We start from the raw sequence: 23,803 nt of genomic DNA, 5'->3' as shown, positions 1-23,803 counted from the left end.
ATCTTGCTGAATATTTTGAGAGAATTGTGTTTGGCCTGAACATCTGTCTAACAGATTTCGAATTTCAGACACACTTTCTATGTTTGTTCTATCAGTGCCACATTTTTCTAAGACAGAATTTAACAAACTGCAAAATCTTTGATCAGAATTGACCACAATCTCTTCTTTTACATTTTCTAGAGAAAACAAAACATTAACCACTACATTAGCATAGCAGTTGACACCAGAACTGTTTTCAAATTGAAAACCAACAACATCTTCAACAGAATCCTTTTTGTTTCTGCTTATAATTTCAGGTTCATCGACTTTTCGTCTTTTTGCTACAACCTCCCCAGTATTGGTCACATTTCTTCGTTCCCGGCCTACCACACGTTTCTCAAACAAAGGATATTGAGGCAAATGTGGTGCATACTCTCTTCTTAACCTATTGTATTCCTTAACACAATCTAGATCCGCACAAATGCTTGTGACATCACACTCAATCAAGTACAATCCCGATAAAGTTCTAACTCGTGACAATGCCACATATGCCATACCCTCCTTGAACACAGAACTGCCAATATTCACCAATGCACTGTCTACACTTAAACCTTGCGATTTATGGATTGTCACCGCATATGCCAAGCAAACAGGAAACTGCTTACGGCGAACATATAAGTCTTTTACAAGCAAAAATCTAGCAGAACAACGACCAATTAGCTGTACTTCCTCAATGCCATCAAATTTAATTTTTAAAAATTCAATTCCATCTCTATTTCTGTATTTTACAAAATCAACAACATTACCCATTGATCCATTTACCAGACCTCTTTCAACATGTAAATTCCTTCTTAAAATTATACGGCAGTTCAAGCACACATTCAGAGTCTTTTCAAAACCTGCAGTTTTAGATATACTCTTCTCTAATGAATCCAATTTTGTTTTCAGATTCTCAGACAAAATAATTGTTGATCCCATATGCTCTACTCTGTCAATAGCTTCCAGTTTCACAATCTCTTGCTTTTCTAAATGCAACATTTTGTTGTTGAATTTGGCACATTCTGCAAGAGTTGGCATCAAACATATTCCAGATTTCTTCTCAGTAATTTTCTGAAAAATATTCTCAGGCACAACATCTTGTTCTGGATATAAATTTGACAGTAATCGTGCATGTAAAGCTTCTTTCCCATGCTCGGTCACTTTTCCAATTCTAACATCTTGTAGAATAGTCTTGTAAACTTCATCCTTCGCCTGACGCATATTTTCATGCAGTTCAGCATAATTGAAGTTTAACCATATATTGACGTTGCCAATGCTGCCTAGGCACTTCCTGGTATCTTCATGCGTGAGCATTTTGAACACAGGTTGCCCTTTCACTGGTGTCAGCTGCAGAAGATCTCCGAAAACAATGATGTGTTTGCCACCAAATAACACATCATACTCTGTTTTGAGAACTTCTTGCATTCTCAAATGCACAAAGGCAAGCATGACATTGGAAACCATGCTTACTTCGTCAATGATAAGAAGTTTCATTTTCCTCAAGATTCTTGAAACTTCAAAACAAGCATCTCCAGATAGCCTGTGATATTGTAATTTGTTGTCATGCTCCACTGGCAGCATCAGTAAACGATGTAAAGTAATCCCTTTAATGTTATGTGCTGCCAGTCCAGTTGAGGCGGTGACAACACAAGACAGCGATGACTCTGTCCTTTCCTGCAAATAACATGAAATTGCTTTAATAAGGAAACTTTTTCCAGTTCCCGCTTCTCCACTCACGTACAGTCGGACAGGCTTCAACGACGTACATGAGCACTCTTTCTTGTCATGACTTAATCCATGATCAATTTGCATGGTAACTTCGTCATATATTTTCCTCTGCTCAACGTTGAGTTGTCTTTCCAACTCTTCTAAGTTAACCGCATCCTCCTGAGCATGTGCCATGGCTCTTTCCACTTCATTCATAGCAGTGGCAGCTTCATTTTCGATAACAGGTCCTCCTAGTGGATCCTGACTCAATGAAGCAGAACTCTGACTGTCCTGAGAACTGTCTCTGGCAATCTCGGCTGCAATCATTGCTTCCTGCTCAATTTCCGCATTCAACATTTCTACATACTTGGGAAAAGCAGGACATTCTATGGTCTCCTTGGCGGCATTGAAAGAGTCTTCGTAACAGAGAAAATCTCGAAGCAGTTCCTCTTCTGCACGCCAAGGCTTGAAAAGTTGCAAAAGTGCTAAATAGAAAAACTCCTTTTTTTCAGGAGATTCGCCACTCAATTTTCGATGGTTTACCAAGTGGCATTTTCTTTGCTTGACCAGACATCCCTCACTTCCTATTACAGCATACACTCCTTTCTCAGTATCTTCTTTGATGTTCCTCTTGAATATGTAATTTTGAAGAACCTCATACAGACAAACATTCTCGAGGTGAATGCTTCGATTTGGATAATATGTATCCAACATGTTGGTCTTCAAAATGTCGGTACTGTTTGGCTCCTTTTCCGCCAAATGCTCAATTTCCCGCACAGGTTTGAGAACTCGATTACGCGTTGCAGCAAGACCAAGACTCGCCCAAACGATACTCCTGGACTTGGCATAGAGACTTGCTGAAGACAACCGGTCAGAACATTTGTACGCTCCAATTTCTCGATGCGACAACATCTTCAGACTGAAACTGTACAACTTCTTGCTGAGGCTCTTTTCATGGGAAATGTCCTCCCACATATCCTTCAATTCTGTCTTCTCTTTTTTGGTGATGTAAGACGTCACATACCGAGCCACAGCCATACAGTTATCAGCCACAAACTGTATATCCATGTTAGCATTCCACATGGACAAAATCACCGGGTTGTAGTCGTTGATGTACTTGGACTCTTCGTTCCTCTTCAAATTGTATGTGTTTTTAGGTGATTTCTTCATCACATTATGTCGCAGCGAAGACATCAAACTGTTTACTCTTCCTTTAGAAATCACCGGTCGTGGAAAGCCGAAACGACATTTGATGTAGAACTTGTCCTTGTTTCGGAATTTACGACGACAGTACTTTCCACATCGATGGCTTTGGAAACGCAGAACTTTTTCTCTTAGGCTTTTCTTCTCCTTTGCGTTTGGAACAGCACACGTAGAATACTGTTGTATAAAACTCATCACTGAGTCTTCTGGATCCGTTCCAAATTTAGGTGCATCCTTGATCCAAAGCAACATATGTATATGAGGAGCACCTCTTGCTTGGTACTCCTTTCTCCAGAAGAAATCCAACACCTCTCCAAGAGGTGGATTCTTCTTATTCATGATGAAAGACATCATAGCTTCAAATCTATGATTGAAGTACCTACATACATTGACTGGATCCAAAGAGCACAGTTCTCCGGGTGTCTTGAATTCGATGTTTTCTACGTTAGCATTTGCCTCTCGTAGAAATTCAAGTAAGTCTTCCCAGCCATACTCGGCACAGCTCAGAGTGAGGAACCATGTGGGAGTTCCTAAGTTCCTCAGCATACATTTTAAATCACCATGACGACGGTACCAGTACTCATTAGTACCACGCTGACACGCCATGAGATTAATCAGGTGAGAATCCAAAATACTGTCTTGGACATTGACTTTATCCATAAAGTCACTTGCCGAGATGTTTTGCATGTGTATACCACTTTTCAAGATGTGGTTCACTGCATATGACAGTCCAGACAGATCGCTTTCAAACAGGAGATGAAACAAATAAGGAATGCATTGTCGAAACCTAGCATCTCCTGCATACAATCGCAAAGTCCGGTATTCAAAAGCAGGAATTTGATGAGGTCGCTCATCATATCTTCCTCCCTGACCTGTTGGAAAAAGCTGTGGGAAACACCGAGCTTCCAAACTTTCCTCCCAAACACTAATGTGACTCCCTTTGGCTTGTTTCATTTGAAACAACTCAATAGCATTCCCCATGACTTCCTTGGAATGCAAAGGATGAACACTATAATGTTCATATATTTCTTCACTAGTAGAGGGTTCTACTTTCTCAATTTGACCAGCACACAAATCGCTATCCTCTTCCTCACTTACTTCCTCTTCTGCAACATATACATTCTTATAGTATTTATTATTTTTTTTCAAATACAATGTTGCCTTTTTAACTTTCCTAACATCCACTAAATCTTGCCATATTTTCTTATTCTTTGTCGGAACCCCATTAACTAAGATAACCAGAGGTTCCTCTTCCACTTTTTCTACTCCAATTGTGTTAATGTTTTTCTTCAAATCTAGAGGCAAATAAACAACTCTTCCCTTTAATCCTCTCTGTAAATCTGATGGAGGCAATTTCCCTGTCTTTGGCTCCATTCTTACAATAGCCTGAAAGGGATGGATACTTTGAATCAAAATAGATTCATAAGTATTTAAATCCTTCAATTCAGAAGGAATCTCAACCAATTCCAGATTATTATGAACTGCTCTAGCAGGCATCTGGTTTTGATTTAATTTGCAACAACAATAAGTACACACACGTTGATCCAATCCCAAATCAAAACAATTTTCTGCCATCAAGTATGTTGCGAAATCCTTCCATTCACTATTATTTTCCCTTTCACTTTTTGCATATAAATCCACTAACTTAGTCTGATTCTTATAATAAGTGCGTCGACAACACACACAAGTGAAATTTGGCCTCTCACTTGATTTGACCTGAAACGTCGCAATTTCCCTCTGGAAATTATCTGTACTGGAAACCTGTACACTATCTTCCACATTACCCGCTTCTTCTTGGTCAATTTCAACATTCTCCTCTTTACTTCCAAAGTAACAAAACTCAATTTCTTCACATATATTCTTCACATCTATTTCAGAACCATGCAAAAGAGCAGCGCATAATTGTTTAAGCATAATTGCTGGACTCTTAGCATAATACAACATTCTAACTAATTTCCTCACTTTATTATGATGCACTGCTAGCATCCTGAAATGATGAAAAACACTCTGGCATACTCTCCTGGAAAGACAAGCCAGTGAATGACCATGCAAACCTGTCACTTCTCTCACTCTGCAAGGATCTAATTCTTGCAACAACCTCATTTTCTGCTTCAAACTTTTCTTATTAAATGACCGTACAAAATCACAAAGCAAATTGATGGAATCCTGTCGCACACTGCAAATACTACTACACTTCCAGGTGTACACAGGACCCTTAGCACGTCTTCCTAAAACCTCATTACCTAACACCTCTTCTGCCTCTGTTGTCACAAGTTTTTCTTTTTCAACTGGACAACCATCTTTCACTTCATAAGCACGACCACTGGTGTCAACTGCATGCACCAAATCATTATCCTGGAAATAACTCTCCTCATTAAAAAATGCCTCACAGCTTGAACTATGCATCCATTCTCCAGAAAAAACTTCACAAAAATTACTACGATTAACTATTCTCTTCCATCTACTATTTCTTTTGAAATCATAAATTGCCTTGTTTAGCTTCCTAATTCTATTGATTATCAAAATAAATAACTTACGTTTAATTTCAAATGCCTGATCAATAACTTTCTCAACTTTTTTTTTTCTCTTATAAAAAACCACTTTCTGTTGACCTTTCTTAATATTTTTTAACAAATTGCCAATTATCCTGTTGCGGAACATTCGTTTACGAATGTCCCTAAACTGTTGTTTCCTTCTACTATCATGCACAGAGTTATCTCTTGCTCTAGCAGTAACATTTTTCATTGGCCTTTCCTTTCCGTTTGAATTGCTTCTCTTTTTCTGGACTGAAACATTTTCTGTAGTAATATTTTTTTTACTACAGATATTTCTTATGAATGTTTTTGTACTCTTACCCGGTGCTTTCTTGGTGACTTGACAAATCTTTTTGTTAGAGGACTGCTGCTTTTTTTCATTAACCTGCTGTCTGACGTTTTGCAGCCTTTCTCACTCTTTCTTTGGTTGGCATGCTGAAATCTTGAAATGACCTGCAGTTGAATCTGTGGTAAAATATAATAAAAAATGTTATTAACCACTATTACCCAACAGTAAATCAATAACAGTAATCAAAAACTTAAAACACTACTTGACATTTTTACATAGAAGATTTTTTTGTGCTTGGCAAATTTAGAATACAGAAATAGCAGAAAAGAAATGGAATTTATATTCATGTTACCTGTGCTATTTTATATGTGAATCTGATCTAATTTTATGAGCATATTTTAATATTTTATTGAAGACACTACACATAATCTGTTTTTGAAGGTGTCTTTATTTTTAAATTAAACGGTTTACATTTTTACTTTTTATTTATTATAAATTTTTAAAATAAATGTTTATAGTTCCATAGGCTCAAGCACGTCAGCTTCCCATCCTATGTCATATAATTCGGACAAATCTGCATCCTCATCACGTTCTTCTTCATCCTCAGGATTTAAATCATCCAAGGGATCAACATCCACTGATGTTTCAATTACGAGTTCAATGATGAGGTCAAAATCAACTGATTGCTGATTGTCGCTCATGTTGATGTTGTCTTTATCTTTAACGAAAGATAACAACAATGAGATGTTGCAGAGTAAGAGACAAATCTCAGAGATTATAATAGTAAAATTGTTTAACAAGAGTAACATTTTGCAGCTATTATATAGCCATGTCCAACGATGCTGAGCAGGTGAAGCCTATGTCTAATTTTTCAGTGAACAGGACTCATCTCTTCTTAACCTTGGATAAGCCTCACCGACTCTGTGTCCCCTGCACATACTTAAATGTAAAGGGGCAGATTTATGTTAAATGGCACATCCCCAGGCATGCACCAGTTAACGTGCACCGCTGCTCTGCCACTCATGGTGTGCCGCATTTACAATCAGATAGGAGAAAGCTACGTCAAAACCCTGCGCCTGCTTGAAGCAGGCATAGGTCTTGACGCAACATTGTGGAGATGGGGCACCCCTGAGCCTTGCTGGAGCTGCATCACACTTGCGATACAACTCCAGCAATGCGCCACCTTTACGGCACAGATGCGTCACGCATCTGTGCCATTTTTGCCCCATGCTGCGCCGCATTGTAAATGCAGCACACCATGGTGGCGGAACAGCAGCGCAGGATGACTGGCACATCCCTGGTGATGCGCCAGTCATCATAAATCTATCCCTAAGCTTCTTATCTTGTTAGAGATGAACCGCCATATGTATCATCAAACTATTTTGCATTTCCTAAATAGCGAATTTTAAGGGATAAATAGCAATTCTTTACCATTCCTAATTTGCGATGAGCAAATTGCTAATTGCAAATTACCCATTCATTTCCATGGGCCAGGAGGCCCATAGGAATGAAGGTGCAATTTGCGATTAGCAATTAGCTCATCGCAAATTAGGCATTTTTCCAAAGGTGCAGGGGTGTCTCAAGAACACCCTGCTGCACCCCTGAAAAAGAAATTTGGGGACATATGGCGCACATACATGCCCTAAGGGCATGTATGGGCGTCATATGGCACCTTTTGTTTTTTGGAAAAAAAGCTTTTTGAAAAGAATTCGCAAATTACCACCAACTAGAAGTTGGTGGTAGTTTGCAAATCCTTAATGGCATTTTTTGCATATTTTTTGTTTGATACATTGCATTTAAGGAATCGCAAAATTTGCAAATCCTTCAGTACAATCGCAAAATAAGGAATAGCAATTTTTGCTATTCCTTATTTTGCATCAAACTTGTTTGATACATACCATTTGTCTAATTAGCATTCGCAAAGGCCGAAATTCGCAGAATTTTGACCTTTGCGAATGCTAATTAGCTTGATACATATGGCCCCAAGTGAGGCCTGTCTTGCAACATGGTGCATCTTTTGCATCACTGCTGCATCGGTTTCATGTGGCACGTTTTTTTACACCATGACACATCTGCCTAAATGCATCAATTTGTAATTTTGTCGCCTCATAGCAAATCTTTTGCACCGCCGCTGCATCAGAAAAGTGACGCACAGTGGCGCAAAAGAGGCATACACCTATCATAAATCTGTCCCTAGCATTTTAAATGATTAATTCAGGATGACGATAAGGTGTGGCCTATCCAGAGGTTTGTTTAAGGTGAGGCCTACTCAGGATTGCAGATTAAAGTTACGCTTGATGAAGAATACAGAGGAGATAATACATGTAAAGGCCTACCAATGAAGTAAGTAATGTCCACTTTATTGCGCCAGTCATCATAAATGTATCCCTAAGCTTCTTATCTTGTTACAGATGAACCGCCATATGTATCATCAAACTATTTTGCATTTCCTAAATAGCGAATTTTAAGGAATAAATAGCGATTCTTTACCATTCCTAATTTGCAATGAGCAAATTGCTAATTGCAAATTACCCATTCATTTCCATGGGCCAGGAGGCCCATAGGAATGAAGGTGCAATTTGCGATTAGCAATTAGCTCATCGCAAATTAGGAATTTTTCCAAGGGTGCAGGGGTGTCTCAAGAACACCCTGCTGCAGCCCCTGAAAAAGAAATTTGGGGGCATATGGTGCACATACATGCCCTAAGGGCATGTATGGGCGTCATATGGCACCTTTTGTTTTTTGGAAAAAAAGCTTTTTGAAAAGAATTCGCAAATTACCACCAACTAGAAGTTGGTGGTAATTTGCAAATCCTTAATGGCATTTTTTGCATATTTTTTGTTTGATACATTGCATTTAAGGAATCGCAAAATTTGCAAATCCTTCAGTGCAATCGCAAAATAAGGAATAGCAAATTTTGCTATTCCTTATTTTGCATCAAACTTGTTTGATACATACCATTTGTCTAATTAGCATTCGCAAAGGCTGAAATTCACAGAATTTTGGCCTTTGCGAATGCTAATTAGCTTGATACATATGGCCCCAAGTGAAGCCTGTCTTGCAACATGGTGCATCTTTTGCATCACTGCTGCATCGGTTTCATGTGGCACGTTTTTTTTACACCATGACACATCTGCCTAAATGCATTAATTTGTAATTTTGTCGCATCATAGCAAATCTTTTGCACCGCCGCTGCATCAGAAAAGTGACGCACAGTGGCGCAAAAGAGGCATACACCTATCATAAATCTGTCCCTAGCATTTTAAATGATTAATTCAAGATGACGATAAGGTGTGGCCTATCCAGAGGTTTGTTTAAGGTGAGGCCTACTCAGGATTGCAGATCAAAGTTACACTTGATGAACAATACAGAGGAGATAATACATGTAAAGGCCTACCAATGAAGTAAGTTATGTCCACTTCATTGTGCCAGTCATCATAAATCTATCCCTATGCTTCTTATCTTGTTAGAGATGAACTGCCATATGTATCATCAAACTATTTTGCATTTCCTAAATAGCGAATTTTAAGGAATAAATAGCGATTCTTTACCATTCCTAATTTGCAATGAACAAATTGCTAATTGCAAATTACTCATTCATTTCCATGGGCCAGGAGGCCCATAGGAATGAAGGTGCAATTTGCGATTAGCAATTAGCTCATCGCAAATTAGGAATTTTTCCAAGGGTGCATGGGTGTCTCAAGAACACCCTGCTGCACCCCCTGAAAAAGAAATTTGGGGGCATATGGCACACATAAATTTTAACAACATTCCTTTACCTCAAAAACGATTTTCAAGTCATAATTTGAAAACACTGCCCACGGGGAAATGACTTAAAATGTCCTTAAGACACATGAAAGTGTTTTTTTAAAGCCTTTGCAAGTTTTTGGGTCACTTTTAACATGGCTATGTAACTCAAACAGTCAAAATCTAAATTTACCATGCACAGGTGGGACCATATTTACAAGGAATGTGCCCCACGGGGAAAGGTCTTTTAATCTAATATGGGAAAAATGACATCAGAGACACTGAAATGCCTTATAAAGAAGCATACACCATTATATCCGTGTCATAAATTTACAAACCATTCCTTTTCCCCAAAAACGATTTTCAAATCATAATTTGAAAACACTGCACATGGGGAAATGACTTAAAATGTCCTTAAGACACATGAAAGCGTTTTTTGATTGCCTTTCCAGCATGGTTGGGTCACTTTTAACATGGCTATGTAACACAAACATTCAAAATCTAAATTTGCCATGCACAGGTGGGAGCATATTTACAAGGAATGTGCCCCACGGGGAAAGGTCTTTTAATGTAATATGGGAAAAATGACATCAGAGACACTGAAATGCCTTATAAAGAAGCATACACCATTATGTCCTTGTCATAAATTTAAAAACCATTCCTTTTCCCCAAAAACGATTTTCAAATCATAATTTCAAAACACTGCACATGGAGAAATGACTTAAAATGTCCTTAAGACACATAAAAGCGTTTTTTGATTGCCTTTGCAGCATGTTTGTGTCACTTTTAACATGGCTATGTAACGCAAACATTCAAAATCTAAATTTGCCATGCACAGGTGGGAGCATATTTACAAGCAATTTGCTCCACAGAGAAAGGTCTTACATTAAAATGGGAAAAATAACATCAGAGACACTCAATTGCCTTATAATGAAGCATACACCATTATGTCCTTGTCATAAATATTATAACCATTCATTTTCCTCAAAAACGATTTTCAAGTCATAATTTGAAAAGACTCCACAGCTCCTATGCACAATAACACCCTGTCAGTACTAATACTTCACATTTTTTCCAATTACATTTTCTCAAAGAAACAAAATCTATTTGTAAAACACTTGAGACAAAGCAACATTTGAAGAACACAACTTTCTTCATAATTTTCTCCTTAAAGCACACTATTCTCTATCTAAATTAAAGAAATCTTTTCTCACCTTAGCAAATACTTTGAGTTTCAAAACAGTCTCAGAAACACACCAATTTGTCTTCAGCAGAGCAAAAGGTATGCACTCCAGAGTCTGCAGCTATCAAAAGCACAGAAATGCTGTAATTCTTCACACATATCTCTCATGTCACCCAATCAAAACTCTTCCCTCACTTTTTTTCAAATGAAAACCCTTCCCCCCTCTGCCCTTTCTGCCTTTTTTGCATGGCAACCACGTCTTGGAAGACCTCTGGTGTTTGCAAGTTCACACAACAATGTTGCAATTGAACTCTGAACTCTCAGTGCACCGCATATCCAGTGCATTCTTTCATTTAATGATTTTTTCTTGACCACTCAAAATACATCTTTCAAACAACTCATCCATGCACCCTAACTTTCTGTTTTCAGCAATCAAAATCCACCAATCACTGTTACTGCTTCATTAACACAGAAACTCCACAGTTTTTTTCATTTTAAACTCTTATTTTTTCAACTGCCATTTCATTGCCACACTTCATCTGACTGCAGGAGAACCTTCTCTCACCATGTTTTCTGTCTGGATTGTTGGACATAGTTACATCTATTGGGCTCAGAGGTATGCTGAGAACAGGAATTTACCTAACCTCAATTTACAAGATGTGGAAATTAAGTGGTTTGGCCACAGAGGATTAAAATGTCACCAATTGATACCATTGGTGAAAACCTTTATGCATTTGCCAAAACCTGACCTGTTAATTGTGCACTGTGGAGGTAATGATTTGGGCACTTTGACTGGGGTAGGTCTGGAAATGCTTTTAAAGGACACCTTTGAGCAATTGATGGCACTTTTTCCTCAGACTGCCTTGGTATATTCAAATATATGCCAAAGACAGAAATGGAGGTGGTCAAACCAATTTTGTCCACAAATTGAGAAGTCGAGGAAGCATGTAAACAAATCTGTTTCAGCTTACATGAGAGACCATGGAATGGGCTCCCTGTACAACAATAACTTGCGTTACTACATGCAAGATATCTACAGAGGAGATGGAGTTCACTTCTCAGATGAGGGCAACAGAATTTTCATTCTGAATTTAAGACTGTGCATTGGTACCTACTTATAAGTACCTAAATGTACCATAAACCCAAAAGCTCTTCTCAGAGCTACCCTACATCTGATCACTCACAATTATTATTTTACTCTAACATTTTTCACTAATTTTCAACAAAGTACGCTCCCTGGGGCGCTACCCTGTACGCGAACCGGGAGCTAACCTCGCTAAATTTAAAAAAAAAAAAAAAAAAATCGCACATATGGGCCTCCTCAGCCACCCTCAGAAAACCTAGGGGGTCAAGATAAGTCTACCGTGCCCCCTTCTACCCATTCTGAACATTATTTGCCCTCCATCTTGTATCTTAATTCGACCGAAACACAAAATGGTGGACTCCCGTAACGCTTAAGGTTCGCGAACCGGGGCGCTCGCCAGTTCGCGTACCGGGTCGCTCCCTGGGAAGCGCACCATCAAAAAAGGTGGGAAAGTAGTTTACAGAAAAGCGACTGGAGACAATTTCACCAAATATAGATTAGCTCATACTACATACCAATGCCTACCATTTTCACAAATTTGATTGAAATTCCATTTAACCATTTAGCCTGTAGACCTCTCTAAATACCCTGAGGTAAATTACTTCACAAAACACATCTGAAGTGTTGGAATTGACAACCAATTAAAATGTTACTTTCATTTTCTACTTTTTTTACCTGACATTTGATTGGCTATGTACCTGAATATATATAAAGGAAGAGAGAGAAACACAGCCATTTTGACTACTACTTCCTGAACTACATTGCAAGATCATTTTCACTCACAACTTAAACTTGTTTTTAGAAGGTGAGATATTATTTTATAAATTTGAAAACATTTTCAGATAGTTATATACTATCCCTCTGTAAGAGTTAGACATTGAGAAAGGCTTCTTTATTATAATTATGGATTGATTTAGGTTTCTGTGGTATAATTATGAATTTACTTAGGCTTCTTCACAGGCACTTTTTAATAGTACTACTTCACGCCTGAAACCATACAGTGCCCATAGATTACTTCTCTGTTATAAACTCACAAGTTCCTGTCTGAACTTAAACCCAACAGTGCCCTATCTCTACTGATATATTTATTTTTTATGCAAATTACAGCAATAAAATGGAAGGTGAGCAGAATGTTTCCTTCGAAATTGTTCTGGAGAACAACACAGAAAAAGATATTGAGGACAATGATGACTCAGATTTCATGGATGAATCACGGGACCATGAATTAGTTCAATGTGTAGAATCTGTGGATCATTTACTTCATTATGATGACGGTCAAATGTGGGAACTTATGTTCACTCAACAAGAGGACATATCGGACAGTCAAATGCTAGACGTTCTATTAAATTTTGAAAAACAATCCGAAAAATAAAATTGTATGTAATATTAAAAAATTGTTTGAGTCTTTAATCATTTTTATATGTAATTCATAAACTAGTTAAATGTTAGAAATGTTATTAAATTTTGAAACACAATCACAATAATAAATAATTGCTTAAAAAATAAAAAAATTAAAAAATAATCAACAAAACCAACAATCAATTAACATACAGTATTTGAAAAGTCTATCATTCTTTTTTCCTTATAGTACGCTGCCCAGAACGCTTCCCGGTTCGCGAACCGGGCGCTACCCACGCAAAAAAACAAAAAAAAAATTTTTTTTTTGCCCCGCGGGGCCCTTTTAAAGCCTCCACATTAAACCTAGGGGGTCAGGGAGGATCTACTATGCCCCCTTATGGTCATTTCCCCCTTTGTTTTGGCCTCCTCTTGTCTCTCAATCCTACCGAGAGACAAGATGGCGGCCGCTCCGGACTGTTTAGAATGTTGACAGACGCCGGAGAGCCAATCAGCTTCGCTACGCAAAGTTCCGTTACGCGTAAAGTCCGCGAACCGGAGCGCTGCCCGGTCCGCTGTTACAGATATATATCTTTTTTTGAACGTTCATTTCTCAAAATCCACTGAAGCACATATATTGAGACCTAGCAAAGGCACATCGGGCTACCAGTCCCTACAATTTTGCCAAGTTTCTTGGAAATCCATTCAGCCGTTCGGGCTAAAAGTGAGGCCAACCGCCCTATGGAAAACTCAATGTTAAAAACACGTTTTGGGACCCCCCTTTTTTCTCGCCCCCCCCTTGACGAACCCCCCCCAAATTTCCAGGGGCTGCTCAGAAACAAAATGTTCCATTTTCCAGAACATTTCAGCCAATTCCGTCCACAAACGCCAAAGTTATTAGACATAGAATTTTCAAAAATCCCATAGGGAAAAAATCCTAACTATATATACCTACTGGCGACCGCCAGTAGGTAATATATACATATATATATATATATATGCCTACTTGCTCCAAACCAACAGCACGTTCCTCACTTTTCAAACGTGACCACGAAGAAGGAACGGAAGACCCAGGATGCTAGTGAGATTTTTTTATTTGTCACAGCACGCCACCATAACGTTTCGGCCTACACAGAGGCCTTGATCACTGTGATATATATATATTCACTTAAAAAAACATAGGTTTCAGGCCTTATATAGTTAGGAATTAGCATTTCAAAAACCTTGCAAATTCACTTAAAAAAATCATAGGTTTCAGGCCTTATATAGTTAGGAATTAGCATTTAAAAAACCATTGAAATTGCTCCTATATAGTTAGTTGTACTAACTATATTTCACGCACCCGCAATCCACTGCTGATGATGTCACATATAACATCATTCATGACATGGTCAGTGACATCACTGATGACATCACTGATGACATCACTGATGACATCTCATTTGACATCACTGATCACATCACTGATGATATCATTCATGTGATAATACGATGCACCTCCTCACACTCTAATATACCCTTTATATGTGTATATGTGAGTGTTGGATTATATAAATGACTATATGTGAGAGTGAGTGATTGTGAGTGGCTGTATGAATGAATGTCTGCTTGTATTACTTATTGTATAAGAGTGTAAGTATGTGTTTGTATATGTTTGAATAAGTGAGGTTTGTATAACTGTATAGGTGAGTAAATGGGAGTGTGATTGATTTGTTGCATGACTGACTATTTGTGTGAGTAACTCTATGGATGAGTGGCGGTGTGTGAGTGTCTGAATAAGTATATGAGTGCATATGATAGTGCCATATTGATGCTTGACTGCATGTATGAGTGACTGTATGGGTGAATAAGTGGATGTGTGTGTAGACCTAGACCTAGGTGTGGGTATGTAGTAACTAGTATTGGTGTGTCTATGGTTTCGAAAACGGTAGTCTTTATTTTAGAGTGGGTGTATCAAAGGTTATATTAGGGTATGAAGAGGTACATCAGATTCTCACGTGGATGATGTCATCAATGATGTCATTTGAGATGTCATCAGTGATGTCACTGACCATGTCATGAATGATGTAATATGTGACATCATGAGCAGTGCCATGCGGGGGCGTGTGTTATAGTTAGCTGAACTAACTATAACGGGCCAAATTCTCTGGTTTTGTACAAGTGAACCGTCCAACTGACAATAACGTCTCTGAAATCGGTGTTTTCTTCAGTGAATTTCTAAGGTTTTTTAAATGCTAATTTCTAACCATAACGTCCCTGAAGCCTATGTTTTTTTCAGTGAAAAAAAAAATATATATATATATATATATATATATATATATTAGCTGCTGATACTATATTGCTAAGTTGACATAGTTCATCACCGTAAATAAACTAACATATGCTTTTTGTCCTTATAGTAGCAGAGAGTAGTCTCTTTACTGAGGCTCTTATAATTAGAAGGCTGGCTCAGTCACAGATGCCTGTTGCCTCAAAGTAGGTCAAGTCACGCCGCTACTAAAAAAAAACAGGGCTAGACACCGAGGATATGAACAACTTTAGACCCGTATCGAACCTACCTCTTTTAACCACAATTCTGGAAAGATGTGTTCTTCCACAGCCAACCGAACACTTGGAGAACATCAAGCTCCTAGACCCACACCGATCGGGATTCAGAAAGGGATGCAGCACCGAAACCACAATCCTAAATGTCATAGACGATTTACACAAGTCATGTGACTCAGACCAATGCAGCCTTCTCATTCTCCTAGACTTATTGGCCGCTTTCGATACTGTTGATCACACCCTGCTCCTCAAAGTCCTCCACGAAAGAGCAGGCATTGAAATGATGGTCATAAACTGGTTCTCCTCTTTTCTTCACAACCGCTTGCAAAGAATACAAATTAAAAAATAAAAACTTTGAATCTGACCCCCTTCCTGTTAACAGAGGAGTTCCACAAGGGTCAGTACTCTCTCCCCAACTTTTCAACATCTACATGGAACCCCTCACCACACTACTCAGAAACTCCAACATCCCCTTCCACCTCTATGCGGATGACACATAGCTTTATCTGGAAACCACCTCTATTGACGACATACACAGTCTAAATGTCACGCTCAAAGAGGTCCAACATTGGCTCACATTGAACCACCTTAAACTCAATCAAGAGTAAACAGAAGTTCTCCTCATCTCCAACAAAGACGAAAACCCCCAAATCGAGGAATGGCTGAAAGCCATGGATGCCCTCAATGGCGCCCTCACGCCAACATACTCAGTGAAATCTCTAGGTATCACCCTATACCCCAAACTGGACATGAAAAAACACATCTCAAGATCCGCCAAAAGTGTGTTTCACAATCTGAAACTTCTATACAAAATAAAACCCTTCCTTTCCCCGAAAGACCTTCAACAGGCCACCCAGGCACTGCTACTCTCTAGAATTGATTATGAAATCGCAGCCCTGACCGGGACAGCAAAATCTCACCTAGGTCCCCGATAACTACCTTCAATGCCGCAGCAAGAATAGTCACAGGAACTAAGAAATTCGACCACATCTCTCCCGCACTCAAAGATCTTAAGTGGCTAGCCATTGAACAATGAGCCAGCTTCCTAACAGCCTGTCTCGCACACAAAGCCCTGCACACAGGCAAACCAGAATACCTGGCTGCCAAACTCAAAAGGGCTGGCCTGTCCAGGAACCTTAGAAGTTCCAACACACTTCTACTCATCCCACTGAAATCTCGGAAACACAAAACCACAACCAAATCTTTTGAGGGAAATGCACCTAAAATTTGGAACTCCATCCCCCCCACATCAGAACGACCACCTCCTTCCCAAAATTCAAGATACTACTCTAAGCCCTCTTCCTAGAGCGCTCTCGAACATAACGTTAAGACCACAAGATACTCCGGAAAGTGTTCGACACCGCACCTTAACCTCGATGTGGACTAAAACAGTCGTCTTAGAACTAAAATCAATGGGATTTCCCGCAAGACCGTGTCTTGTTTGATAGACACCCCACTCGCTATCAGCAAACTAACTCCTCTTCATGAATCCCCTCAGCCTTGCCCCTCTTGCTCGACCACAAGATCTGTATTGTAATTATGTCTATAATGCTCTTAAGTTTGTAAGTGGCGGATTCTGTCTTTGCCAATAATGCTCATAATTGTACTTGTTGTGAAGCTCTCTGATACCCTTAATTAAGGCTACATTAAACTGACTATCTCCTACTGTTTAAATAAAATAGAAACCAGTAGTTTGTTTACTATGTTGATGTTCCGTAGAATGGGCATCCTCAAACAACAAAAAAGTACATAAAACCTATGTTCTTTAAAAAACAAAATCCAAACTGCCCAGAGGCAGTTGACTGAGGAATGTAAAGAAATCTCCCTAATATGCAGGGAACGTGTTCCCTAGTCATACAACAAGTAGTAAAAGGATTTTTTTTTAAAGCTGTACCACAGTGCAGTAGCATGCATCCAGCACAGTCCATAAATATAACAATTTAAGTCCTATCCATGAATATTCATTGGCTACCCGCCCTTTCAACCCTCTCAATAAAACACAAATATTTGCACGGGACACTTTGAGGAGTTTTCCCTGGCCTAGTACTGTTGGTTTGACCTGTAGCAAGTAACAATGCACTCCTACTTATAACACAATACAGAAACCCATTTTATAATGTTATTTAACATTCCCCCTTGAGGAACATGATTGTAGGTTCATGTCTACAGACATTTCTGGAGGTATCTTGTATGGCACTGAGGACTTGCTGTAAAAATGTTTTATTCAATATTCTTTTATACTCATAAAAACATATCAATGTTCTGAATCTTAAAAGTCTAAAGGTCGTTCAGCACTGTCTCCTTTACACACAATGTAATACTGTAAAATCAAACACCTTAACAATTGATCTAAAAATAAACATAAAGTAAAATATCAAAGAAGTGATTAAAATGTGAGCACAAACAAAATAGTCAGAAACATAGGAAAAACAAATAGAAGAAAAGAAACTAATACCACAGAGGGTAAATAAATATGGAAAAGCAACTGCGTTAGAGCTTAGGAAATGCCTAAAAAAATGAAAAGAGAGAAATAGAAAGTAAAAGAAAAATGAAACTTAAAAAAAGAGATAAAGGTAGACAGACAAAAGTGACCAATAGACAATAGCAAACACTGAAGGTGAAGAAGCAAATGATGAATGAAAGGAAGAAAACAAAGCACAAAAGAAAGATAAATGCCATTAAAGTAGAATAGTTGAAGGATGTGTTCATCCAGCAATACAGGACAATGAATAAGCTTCAGCTCAAGTGACACAGTTGAGATATAAAAGCAGTACATTTATTTGGTTTGTAACTTCTATTTTTTATTCCTGCTGGGCTGGTGCAACCAATTTCGAATATACCTACATTAATATGCATCTTTCAATTTAACAGTGGCCTCAGAGTCGAAGAGAAACTGATAAAACAATTTTGGGAAATTCTACATGAGAAGGAAAAAAACTGAAGAAATTAAATATGACATGTTAGCTTCTTTTTCATTATGGTATCAGGATGTCATCTGACATAAGTGTGCTGTCCTAAATATTGTTTACGAAAATATTGTCCCATTGTAGTTAATACTGGAAAATGTACCCCAAATGGGGCAATAATTTTTTTAAGCTGTATTTAGGACACTATGTTTATGTCAGCGAATGTTTCTATAGAAGATATTCTGAGATATCACCCAACTGCACTGCTAGTATCTAACTCATCCCTTCTCTCTTTGTCTACAGTTTGTGGGAGACCAACAGCTATTAGCCGCATCGCCGGTGGACAGGCAGCCCAGGAGGGTGAATGGCCATGGCAAGTCAGCATCCAGGCATACTTCAATCACATATGCGGAGGGACACTGATCAGTGATCAATGGGTGTTGTCAGCTGCAAGCTGTGTCCAATAGTAAGTCAGTCACTTGTTCACTTCCTGAAATGTATTTTGACATCCCCTACAAAGAAACCTATCAGTAGCGGCTTGTATTGGGCATGCTGCGTGGCGGTGGGCAGGGCGGGGCAGGGGCAGGGTGGGGGTAGCAAACACAGACATACGACGGAACGGAGGAACGTACTTTCCTCCATTCCGTCGTATGTTCGTGTTTGCTACCCCCCTATCCTGCCACTTCCCCGCCTCACCGCCCCACAGCATGCCCTATACAAGCTGCTACTGAAACCTATGTAGTGATTAATGACCCTGCCACTTAGAGCTGAGGAGACTGAACCACTGGGGACTGAAAGCTTCATGTAGGGTCTAGGCAACACCTGGTGAAAGGTTGAGAGTGTTCCTCACTATGCTTAAATATTGCTCAGTAAATGTAGGAACTTATGATCACGCTATGCAAGGTCCATTGCTTGAACACATGGAGATCCTCAGAGTATACAGACATCACAGGGTTGGTTTTGCAGTGTTCCTCAAGAGATCTAGAAGTTGCTGTTGAGTAAAGGATAATCATTACTCATACAAACCTCTGGCACTATATGCTTATCAAGGAAAACACATTTTGGGGTGTAGTAGGAAGAGTTCCATACCTGAGAGCTCATTCTCGGAATGGTAGTTTGAATAAAAATATATACATATTCTTGAGAACCTTTCTAAGATTTTGCAGTATTTAGAACCATTCCACAAGTTTCCACATATAAGTAAGTACTAACCATGCAGTACAAATCTAACAAAATAGATGTTTCCACGCTTCTTCGTACCCAGAGCCAACCATACAGAGTAGCAATATGTTGCTTAACCAAAGACCCAGTGTAATGAAAATGGGGTAAGAGGGAAAAAATGATAGTGGATATTGCTACTCTGACTTGAAACTCTGCTGGGCACTAATGTTTATGGGTCATAGTGTATATCTAAAGACAACATTAATATCTTTAGTTCCTGATCACTATACTTACTATAGATATAATATCCCTTCAGAAGATCTTTATGTCTCAGATTCACAGTGTTTGAGTGGAATACTGATATTCCTAAAACTGAAACACACATATTTATGTACTCACTGTCATTCAACCCTTTGACATAATCTGACTCTCTTCTCACACAATGTAACTACCTTCCGCTTTGTGAGCGCATTTTCTCTGGTGCTGCTGTACAATAAAGATGATCTTTCTGTAAAACACTAATATAAATTGACATTCAATAATGCTGATGGAGCTCACACTGATACCATGTAATTGTGTCCCTTGATACCACCACCACCACCACCTTAAATACAATATTGTATCTTAATTATTTAAACAGATTTTCAAAGTTAAGAACAAGCATAACTTTCCAAACATAACTTAAACTTTTAGAATACTTCTCTCTGTTCAGCTTCAGTTTCCAAACACACTTTTCATGAAAAACAAACAATATCCAGGGTGCTCACAAATTCTGGTAGCAAGATTCTAGATGTAGCAACAAATGTTCTCAATTACCTAGCAAGAGTGCTGCAAAACACAATGAAGCATATAGTTAATAAATTCTAAATGACTTCTACCATTCCCCAAAAATGTGAGAGTTCAGCAGATTCACAGGAATGGTAGCTTGTATTCAGGGGGCTGATGTGTAGCCTGTCCTCCAAAGACAGAAAGCCTTTCACCAAGCAGAGATGTCAATTGCAGACCATTGCCGGCCAGACATTCCCCAGAATAACCTTAGCACAAGTGAGTCTATTGCACTCTCCATGTAGTAGAAAGTAAGCCACAGATCGTCACTCCAGGTCATCTGAGCTATAACAAATTGAGTTAATGCCTCTCCATTGTAAGCTGTACCATGATTGTTTGAAAGACTGACTGGTGTGACTGATCAGTTGTGTATTTTTTATACCACCTTTACACTTTAAAGCAAAACTGAACTGCTGAGGAAATGCAGTAAATGTTATGGTATTAACAGGAAGGTCTTCAATAAATTTCAGACTTGGGGAAAGAGTTCTAATTTGATGATTAAAAAGCATTCTTTAGTATGGGGCCCATTGGAGCTAATCCTCTACCCCAGATCACGTACGGGCTTGACTTCAGCTTGTGTAGCCCAGTGTCACATTACCTGGGCGCTTGGAAAGCCTGTAAAATGGCACTATCTGAGCAAAGACATTTGCACACAATGCGCATACTTACATTTCACACACTTCTACTAATATTCAGTCACGCCTGCATCAGTCTTCAGAGACACTGTCTCTTCTTTGTAGTTCCATTCATTTATTTACTCCAGCATTTCGTTTATTTTTTTTATTTTTTACTAGTAGGCAGAGATTAGATTTTTCATTGGTTCATATGTGAGTCCACTACTGATTCCATCACATTTTCACTTATCTGGAACTGGTAAAAAGATCATCCAGAGGGTTTCATGTTGGTGGAAGACAGGGTTGTGAAAAGAAATATGCCCCTAGCCCATGGGGATCTGTTAGTAGTTCTACTAACAACTTACATGGGAAAGGGTAAACGTTTACATAATGTCGCTGAACTGTCTGATTAATTACAATAACTTTAGGAACCAGTCAATTTTGTCCCTATGGGCTCAAAATGTGGTTAATGTAATGTAACTAAGGGTCATATTATGAGTACGGCAGTCCTGGGACCACCATACTCATTGCAGTGGTCTGACTGCCACCACCCTGAACGGTTTGACCGTGATATTACATTGGTGGTGGTGGGACCGCCAGCAGCCCGACAGAAGACCGCAGCCAACGCCAGGATCCTGGATCCCAACAGGGCAGCTGTGGGGAAGGCAGCGTTCTGCCACCGAGGTGCCAATCCAGGCACCATTGTGCAGATTACAACCAGCATTTCCTCCAAGCATTTCATGGTGGTAATCCGCCATGAAATGCTTAGCAGAAAGGCATGTAAAGAGGCCCCCAAGAGGACCCCAGGACAAATCTCCCGATCGGTTTGCGTTGGGGGGCACATGATGTGCCCCTCCCAAAAGTGCACAGTTGTGCATGCACTGTGTGACTTGCACGACATGGAGTATGCTACACTTTGCACGGGCAACCTGGAGGTGCTGTCACTGCAGCAGTATACTTTAAAGGCTCTCCTATAGGCCAAACATACTGCCGATGTGACACCACTACCACCGGACCGCGAGCCCTGGATTACACTCATAATCTGGCAAGCGAGAGACTGCAAGCTTGTCGGTCTAACTGGAACCGCCGCATCGGCGGTGCAATGGGAAGACCGAAAAACTTGTAATCAGGTCCTAAACTAGCTTCATAGGGATGGGGCAGCAAGGAATAGGAATAATAATGGACCTGGTGAGTTTAAATGCTGAAATATGGCTTGCAAGCAAACAATGAGAAGGGAGGAAGGCTGAATAAACTCCTCTTGGTTAAATTGTGAGGTGCTGGATCTCAAGAAAGTGCCCTTGGAAACACTGAACACCACTTACCTAAACTCCTCAAGAGCTTAGCCAGTCGTACATTCATTTATCCCAAGTCCTTGACACTGTTTGAAGACATCATTATAAAGTGTCTCAAGCAAGAGATTGCCACCCAATTGACTCCATCATGATATTGGGTTGAAAGGATGAAGTGCCCACCTGTCATTTCAATTATTAAAATGTGAACAAGCTGGCTAGATTAATATGGGCATCAATGATGGCAGATAGATTGCACTTTTTTTCTTAGAAAGTTATCTTTGCAAAGGTAACAATAGCATGCAAAATGTACAAATTTATTTAAGGTACAGTAGAAAGAATGATAAGTATAAATCGTGAAAACATCAAATATCATAAATCAGTGATAAGAACCAGAAGGAATCCCATTGTACAGTATAGAAGGCTTAGCAGCACACATACCTTGATGAAGACTGCAAAGTCATGATGTAGGGCCAATGGGTTGCCCTAAAATCAAGTCAGTCTGCAAAATAGCAAATACACGCAGGAAAACCCTTAGGAGACATATAAATAGTAAAAAAGAAACAAAAAAAAAGGGAAATCAGGAAAGTCGCATTTAAATACACAGCACAGTATACAGTTTACTAAAAAGCAGACTCCTATGTTATATCTATTTATTTAGAAGCAATATTTCTATAACAGATTTAGAAAAACAAGCTCTGACATTGTTGCCACAATCCAGATGTGAATGAACTATAAAAAGTTTGTAATACATTATTGACCTTACATAAATATCTCTGCTCAAATTACACCTACTACCAGAAGCAATTTTCCAATATCTATTCAAATTAGTCTTACAATAGTACAGCTCATCATTTCTGCAGGGAGATGATTAACTAAAGTAAAATTGTCAGAAGGGTATATTTTGGAATCAACGTTGTTGTAAAATATGTTTCTGCCATCTAAGTTTTCACAAGGATCCGTGGTAGCTGTTTAACGGAATCAACCATCACAATTATCAAAAATCTTCTGTGTCACAGTGGCCAAAGAAGGGTACAAGAAATTTCTAAATGAAAACAAACTCTACCAGTTCCATATTGGGATCAGCGTTTCATGCTCAACGCAATATTTTACTGGTTTCTGTAAGACTTTTCACAAATCATGTTATGTTATGTTATGTTAAAATAGTCTTATTGAGCACACAGCTACTCAAAGAGTATCCCAGCACTAAGACAGAAAACCAAAAGCTAAAGCACATGAAAAAAGTGAAAAGAGAGAAACAGGAAAAAGAACCCAACAAAGAGACAATTAGGTAGTTTGTTGAAACAGCCTGGTCTTCAGTTGCTTCCGGAAAGTCAACAGATCGGTGGTTTGCCTAAGTGAAA

At 39.0% G+C, this 23,803-nt stretch overlaps 1 protein-coding gene across 1 annotated transcript in view; it reads left to right on the top strand.

The window, feature by feature from the left end:
- The window catches only part of LOC144768725 (transmembrane protease serine 9-like), a 1,077,753-nt gene that overhangs the window by 913,464 nt on the left and 140,486 nt on the right, over positions 1-23,803 (top strand). The window contains exon 11 of the mRNA XM_078652600.1: positions 18,854-19,016. Within this exon, the coding sequence (XP_078508726.1) occupies positions 18,854-19,016 (163 nt within the window). The remainder of the gene's footprint in view (positions 1-18,853; positions 19,017-23,803) is intronic.

This window comes from Lissotriton helveticus, chromosome 7 (assembly GCF_964261635.1).
Source record: "Lissotriton helveticus chromosome 7, aLisHel1.1, whole genome shotgun sequence".
NCBI lineage: Eukaryota > Metazoa > Chordata > Amphibia > Caudata > Salamandridae > Lissotriton > Lissotriton helveticus.
Note: the sequence above shows the minus strand (reverse complement) of the source record. Positions and strands in the feature narration are given on the sequence as shown.